Below are 8,120 nucleotides of genomic sequence, written 5' to 3' on the forward strand. Positions count from 1 at the left end.
ACCTAAAAAAATAAATTCGTTATTTAAAATTAACGCTATTTACTAAATAAGTAAAAAAATTTAACTAATTACTATTTTAATTACCTACTTCTTCGTTTGTCTGAGTATATAATATATATATATATATATATATATATATATATATGTATATAAAAAAACAAAAATTATTAAACATAAAATAATGCTATAAAGTTTAATGCAATGTTCATGCTGTTTATATTATCCTATAGTTGCCATTTTTGTTTAACTTGATAGCAAAACATAAATATCTTATTACTATATATTCACATTACTAGGCCATGGCATACAAAAAATGTAAGCAGTAAGCGAATTGGCCAATTATAGTAGAGACTATAAGGTCATAGTATAAGGCCATTCAACAATGTTGATTTTCTTATTGTTTATCTTACTGTTTGAATTTTTTTGTGCTATGGCCCTAAGGGAACCAGTACACACTTTTCACAAAGCAGTAATCGTAAGCCATACCATTAAAAATTAGTTCAATTAACTACGGAAAGTATACGATGTATACGGGCCCTCTAAAGATTGCCACACACATTTTTCGTAACTGTAAGTAAAGGATCATTTATATTAGCCGTAATCTGTAAGAATTGACTATAATCACAGTTGAATGAGTGGGAAATAATCGACTATTAGTCAATTCTTATAAATTACAGCTAAGTAGTATAAACGATCCTTAAGAATAAACCAGTCACAGTAAAAAATGTCAAAAATCTTCAGTTCTAATTAACTAATTCTTGAGGATCATTTATACTAACCGTAATCTGCTAATTTATATGCCATAATCTGTAAGACCAATTACAGTGAAAGGGGAATAATCTATGATTGGTCAATTCTTACAGATTACGGCCAGTTAAATGATGATTCTTTACCTTTTATGGTTAATTATTTGCGCAATCTTGGCACTTGATAGAATGTACTTCGATATAAAAAAATATAAAAGATATTTCCATTTAACATAAAGTTCTGAGGTGTAAAAAATATACTCTTATATATTATATTTTAGAGAAACTTCAGAAAACAAAAAGAAATCATAATAGCAAAGACAATAAATCTAATGCTTTCGCATTTGTTGAGAAAAATTAAATAATGAAGATATCGATCGAGAATTAAATAACAATTAGGATTGTACTGTTATTTAAATATATATATATATAATTGGAAGATTTTTGAGCAATGAAGAGTCCGATATAAATAATAAAGTTTAATTTCAAACAAGTTTTGAATAAAATGTTTATCGATATTTATATATGTTTAAGTAATAATATAGTTCTTGTTGCTTGAATCTCGGAATGTTTTGATGTCTCATTTAACAAATTTTTATCGATAAATATGATAGCATTATCGTTTTTGATCATAATTCTCTCATGATCTCGAAATTTTCACAAGCGATATCATTTAATATGACATATATAATTTGTATGTACATATCGGAATTTTTTCATGTTAGACGTTGAAAATAGCCAAAACATCTTTTTTTTGCTATCATAAGATTATTTATAAGATTATTTATCGGTTTATATAAAATAATTATTTAAAATAATAAAAAGTAATAAAGGCTGTGGTAATCAACGCAGTTGAGCAAAAAAAAAGACGTTTTGGCTATTTTTTAATAAAAGTGCGATTATCTTATATTTATTTAGTTTATTTCATAAACCTTGATGTGATTTCGATGAGCGCAACCATAATATAAATTTGAATGTTTTTTTTTCAAGAATTTTGACATTTCGATACCTCTTTGAATCATCCTCAGAATGAATTATCCATTGTTAGATCACAAATTCTTGTTCAGTCTTTACTTAGAAACCGTTATGTTAAGACATATGCTTTACGTATATTCTCTAACTTTATCTTTATTTTATCAGTATGACTATCTGCTATGAAAAAAATTTTGATTATCTATGTATTTTTATGTTGTGATTCCAATAGTCTGTCAACTGTTTCCCTGTTGGGAAACCCACATTATATAAAAAATTTGATTGCAGAAAAAGAATTTGTGATTTAATAATGGATAATTCATTCTGAAGATGACTCAAAGAGGAGTCGAAACGTCAAAATTCTATTATATTATATTGGGTTGTTCGGAAAGTTGTGCCGCAAAAGATTTAAATTTAATAAATGTATACTAAAATTTAAATCTTCTGCGTTTCAATTTTCCTTCAAAATCGGCACGAACTTTCCGGACAACCCAATAGTTACGCTCATCGAAATCAAGATTTATGGAATAAACTAAATAAATATAAGATAATTGCACTATTAACTGCATTGATTCCCACAGTTTTTATTACTTTTTATTATTTTAAATTTGTGAAGTCCTTGCTTTCATTAAACTTATAATTATTTAAAACAGAATTGCAGAAAATAATAGTACACATATTCGTTAATTAATATATATCTTATACAATGTGTTGTACACTTTTGTTGCAAATCTTGAAAGATATTGGTTTTATCTGTTTTTGCAGATGACATAATATCACGTCTTACATATGAAATTAATAATTGGGTAACGATAGATGAGAAATCTGAAGAATTTCAACAGTTAATCCATAATCTATCTCTTCCAACTAATTTGTTGCGTAAAGATTGGCGTAGTTTCGACGGTGAAAATAGCGAAAATATTTGCATAATATGTAAGTCTGTCCTAAATACTTTTATAGAATATCGTAGACAGGGCATGTCAGAAGAAGATATAAAGAATAAAATGATTAAAATTTGTACTCTACTGAAATTGCAATCTCCACAAGTCTGCGATGGTGTGATAACTATTAATTTGGTAAGTAAATTGAATTGTTATACAAATAAAATTAAATTGAAAATTTTTTATTATATCAAAAATTTTTTCATAGCAATATGATATCTTTAACATCAATTATTTTTCAATATATTATCCCTAATAAAAAAAAGATGATAGAAAACAAATAGGATTTTTATCTTATCGTATTTTATCCTGTTCTATAAGATTTATACAAGATTTTTGTAAGATTCGATTCAAATTAATGAATTTATGAAGATACATATTCGAGATGATAAGATTTTTCGAGCGTTCTTTATTATTAACTTTCTTTTTTACTATGAGTTTGAACGTTTTATTTGCAGCCAATAATTTTATATATCATAGATTCAAAGCCTAATCTAACGGCAGATACAATTTGCGGAGTTTTATTAGAGTCACCATTTTGTCCACTTGATAATAATGAGTTTAATTGGATAGTTAATATTGATGACGGTCCTTCAAAATGGATTAAACCGGAAGAGAGCAATGAAACCATAAATATATTGCAAATAACAGATATTCATTACGATCCTAAATATGAACCTTATGGTAATGCATATTGCAATGAACCAACTTGTTGCCGAAAAGGACAAAACGACACAAATACAAGCGATAAGGTGGCAGGCTATTGGGGAGATTATCATTATTGCGACAGTCCATGGCATGCCATTATTGACGTCCTAGATCACGTTATAGCTGAACATCAAGTACGCAAGAGTCTACATATTACTATATTATTATTTATAATTCTTCAAAATCGCAAGTTATTTTAGAGATTATTAATTAATATATTAATTTGTAGAATATTTCCTATGTTTATTTCACTGGTGACATAATAGACCATGGTATTTGGGAGACTGGTATAAAAGGAAATATAGAAAGTCTGAACAAAAGCTATCTTCAAATTTATGAAACGTTCAAAAATATTCCTATATATCCTATTTTGGGTAATCACGAGTCTCATCCTGTAAATCAGTAAGCTATCCAAAAAATGTTTTAATATAAATATACCATATGCGATTAATACATACATATATTACTCCCGTATTTACTCCCGATATTAATATATATAGTGTTGAACAATTCTTTTAGATTTGCACCTAGGACTATTACTAATGATGAGATAAGCACGCAATGGTTGTATAAACTGATGGCTGATTTATGGATTGATTTCGGGTGGTTACCGGAATCTACACGTTCCACCATTCTACAAGGCGGATTTTATACGGTTTCGCCTAAAAAAGGATTTAGAATTATAGCTTTGAACAATAACGTGTGTTATAGCTATAACTGGTGAGCATATTAAATCAGTTTTTTAATTGAGATACAAGTAGTTTATTTGTAGATTAATATCGTAATTAATGTTATCAATCTAAGATATTAGCCAATTAATATTGTGAATTATCTTATGCATCACAATATATTGTCGCGTTCATATAAAAGTATTTATTGACTGATATCTCTGAAAGCGAAAATACTAATAATAAGATTACTAATAATAAGATAAGAAAGTCTACATAGTAGATCAATCAATGAGTTATATTGCAATCTACAAATAAAATAAAAATTATTTGCATAACAATCAGGGTTGCCACTGAAAATAAATTTTAAAATTCCCTGACTTTTCCTGGTTTTCCAAATGAAAATAGAAAATTTTCCAATATAAAATAAATTTTAACACATTTAAAGTCAAGAATTGTAGGAAAAGCTAGCATGTATTATTAAAAGCAACGCAAAAAAAAATTAGTAGCACACTAAAATTTTGGGTGTAAATTCAAGTAAAAAAAAAATAAATAAATTAGTATTGGAAAAAAGAGTGCAGTTATGAAAAAAGGCGATCAAAATACTGAATAAAATATAAATTTTAATTATTTTATTAAAATTGTTTAAAGTTTTGAATATATTTCATTATATATAAACGTCAGATATAATATTTAAAAAATTGTAATAATAAAAAATTGTTATCTAGAATAGGAGCAGTTTAAGGAAATTGTGAGCAAATTTCAAAATTTCAGACTTTTACATTTTCCCTTTCGTGACTTTTCGCGGTTTTCCATGGCCAATTTCAATTTCTCTGATTTTTCCCGATTTTCCAAGTCTGTGGTAACCCTGACAATACAAATGAAAAAATTAATATTTTTAAGATAATGAAAAAAAATTGATTGATGAATAAAAGAATAATTAATATATTGTTGTGAAAAACGATACATTTGTCAATATATAGAAAAGTATCATAATTCTGTTCGAATTTTGAAAACTTACATAAAAAATAAGTGATAACAAGAGAAAAGTATCAGGGCGCTTCGGAATTCGAACAGAGGTCTAATTTTCTCTATATTGGTTTCTCCAGACTTCCACATAGTACACAGCCCTAACGTTGATAGCTCCTCTGATAGCTCCTTTTACCTGTTTATTCTAAATTTCTTATGACGTAGTTTAAAAAATACATTATAATTGAATGTTTAGGTTTAGATAACAGTAACTTTTTGATAATGGATTTTTAGTTAACGTGAGGTATAGATGGATATGACTTGCAAGTGAAACTGTAAATAAAGTTCCTTCTTAACTTTGTAAGATGAAGTAAATTTTCTTCTATTGAAGATACAACATGGAAAAAATGAAGTTATGTATATTCACTATCCTAATTAGAACGTTTAGAAAGAATTTTAAAAATGCTCTATTGAAAAATTGCTATTTTTTATCAATGCAGCAATATAATAATATACATAATTGATCTCTTCAATATTTATTGTACTAACTCTTTTTACATTATCATATATTTATTTAAAATGCAGGAAGTATATAAGTTAAATATTTTATTTTACGCGGTTTTGTATAGAATCATTTCTACAGGTGGCTACTGTATCAACCGCAAGATCCTGATGGTCAGTTGCAATGGTTGGCGGATACGCTTTTGCAAGCTGAAGTGGATGAAGAGTATGTGCATATATTAGCGCATCTTCCTCCTGGTAATACGGATTGTCAAACTACGTGGAAAAGCGAATACATCAAAATTGTCAACAGATTTGCCCACATAATTAGAGCACAATTCAACGGCCACACACACAAAGATGAATTACAGCTGATTTACGGCAGTGATGATAACAGCAAGATTAGTAACGTCGCTTGGAACGGTGGTAGCATAACTACTTACCAGAATGTAAATCCCAACTATAAGCTTTACACTATTGACAGTAAAAATTATGTAAGTATTACATTATTATAAGTATTGTTCCGGTAAAATACACGTTTCGATAAAATGTACATTTACACGATGGACTAAACTCTATTATAGGAAGTCAAAGATTTCGAAAATTGGATATACAATTTGACTTTAGCGAACATTAACCTTGACCAGCGGCCATTATGGTATAAATCATACTCGTTTAAAGAGGAATATGGACTTTCTGACTTGACATACGATTCGTTACAAATTTGGTTGTTTAAATTAATGAATGACGAGAAGCTGCTAAATCGTTATCACGGGTAATGTATAAAGAATTGTAAATTATTGTATCTGCCCAGTATTCTAACTCATCTAACAATAATTGATTCAGGAACTATTTTAAACAAGCTGAACCATCACTGACAGAGGAATGCGATGCAAAATGCATGAGAGCTTTCATATGCCATGTAATTGTGAACCTGGGAGATCACGAAATTAAATGTGAATAATAGTGAATAGTAGTCTTGAATTTACATTTGAATTTACAAATTTAATCTAATGGGTTATTAATGTAAAATGTTGTGAAAAACATTTTAATTTAGAGAAAATATTTTACGAAAAAGTTACATTCTACTATATTATTATTTTTATTACTATATTTTTACAATAGCTCTTCCTAATAACATTATGTATTTACAAAAACATAATATTTCATTATCTATTAATTTCGTCTGATAATTATAATTATTGTTGATGCTTACATAAACTTTTTATGTCTATTAATTTTAAAATAGGTTTTCTTAAAATTTCATCATTTGGTAAACTGTCAAACAAACAAATCTGAAAAGCAAACAAAAAAGAAATTACTTTTTAAATAATGTATAATTATAAAAACTGCATGTAATTAAGTTTAGCAAGTTATCTTACATATCATGGAATAAAATACAGAATATAGTTATGCATTATTTCCTAAAGCTTTACCTGTTTCCTAACATAAATTAGAAGTGTTTCAACGTGTTCCGGATTGTTGCATTCTAACTGAAAGAATCGTCTCCATAATGCTCCTGCTAATACTTTGTCATCAGATTGTATGCCCTCGTCGTAACCTATTATAGCAGCATTGAATTGATGTGATATTTCTTGTATTTGTTTATTTTTGAGTTTGGTTTTGATTAGCTGCAATAATATAACAATTATAAGTATACAAGTACATATACATTGTACAGGGTATTCGGAAAATCGCGAATCGAAATATGACAGCATGAAAATTTTGAAAAAATTAAGTAAAAAAGTTATGTACATTTTTATTGTAAGCAGTAGATTTTAATATAGGATGGTTTAATTGTAATCAACATAGACGATCATTTATCCATGAATCGAGTGTGCAATAGTATTAGTAAGTGCACACTTCAGCGTTTAACGTAATCCATCTAAACATAGTCTATAATTGGCCATATTTAAATTCTTTATCTTTACTTAAGCCACAAATAAATTATAACTTTTGTTTAAAATAAAAATTTACAAATAACTGTTTCAATTAATTTTTTGAAAACTTTCTTACTATGATATTTTGATTCGCAAATTTTGGGACATTCTGTATATATCAGAATTGGAAAAAACCCGGGTTTTTTTTAAAACTCTGATTTTTTAAGAGGTTTTATTGAAATTTTTTTTGGATCTTTTTAGTAAAATTGTTTGATATTTTTTCACATAATATTTAGTTTACGTTGTATTTATCATTATTTAATTACATATTTCAAATAAAATTAATTATAAAGAATTTTGTAAAAATATATAATAACATATATAATAACAATAATTATGTAAGAAATTTTTGTTTTTAAAAAAGGTTCAATCATAGGCCGAAACATGTAGAGCATTATTAATTTTTATCAATGATTAAAATATAATATACTTTACGCATTAAAATCCGCAATGGCTCTTATATACCCTATATTATCTCATCGATGGTAAAAATATTGTGATAAATTTTTTAAATAAAAAAAAACTTCTGTAATGAAAATAAAAAAAGAAATAATGACATTACATGTATATTACATATATAAAATAATAAAAACCATTCGGATAGAATAAAAAAATTAGCACAAAGGTGATGAATGTATATTATACATTTTATAGATATTTAAAGGGTTGGGTATT

General features: G+C 26.9%; 2 protein-coding genes across 2 annotated transcripts in view; one reads left to right on the forward strand and one right to left on the reverse strand.

Annotated features, from left to right (window-relative positions):
• The first annotated feature begins 299 nt into the window (after positions 1–299).
• LOC105625799 (sphingomyelin phosphodiesterase 1-like) lies at positions 300–6,914 on the forward strand. Its single transcript, XM_012207114.1, has 8 exons — positions 300–315; positions 2,484–2,794; positions 3,118–3,501; positions 3,597–3,769; positions 3,887–4,087; positions 5,648–5,999; positions 6,090–6,280; positions 6,352–6,914. Exons 1-8 carry the CDS (start codon positions 300–302, stop codon positions 6,467–6,469), a joined length of 1,746 nt encoding a protein of 581 aa, XP_012062504.1. The 3' UTR covers positions 6,470–6,914.
• Positions 6,705–8,120, reverse strand: part of LOC105625800 (ubiquinol-cytochrome-c reductase complex assembly factor 1) — a gene marked incomplete at its 5' end in the record, with an annotated part of 14,149 nt that continues 12,733 nt past the window's right edge. The window contains 2 exons of the mRNA XM_012207115.1: positions 6,705–6,800; positions 6,942–7,136. Of these exons, the coding sequence (XP_012062505.1) occupies positions 6,705–6,800; positions 6,942–7,136 (291 nt within the window). The remainder of the gene's footprint in view (positions 6,801–6,941; positions 7,137–8,120) is intronic.

Source organism: Atta cephalotes (assembly GCF_000143395.1).
Source record: "Atta cephalotes unplaced genomic scaffold scaffold00003, whole genome shotgun sequence".
Lineage (NCBI taxonomy): Eukaryota > Metazoa > Arthropoda > Insecta > Hymenoptera > Formicidae > Atta > Atta cephalotes.

Bases quoted from the DNA above. Each gene is read 5' to 3' on its own strand.
- LOC105625799 (XM_012207114.1), top strand. The intron at 2,795-3,117 runs GTAAGTAAATTG...TTTTATTTGCAG, and splicing joins GTGTGATAACTATTAATTTG to CCAATAATTTTATATATCAT. The intron at 6,000-6,089 runs GTAAGTATTACA...ACTCTATTATAG, and splicing joins CTATTGACAGTAAAAATTAT to GAAGTCAAAGATTTCGAAAA.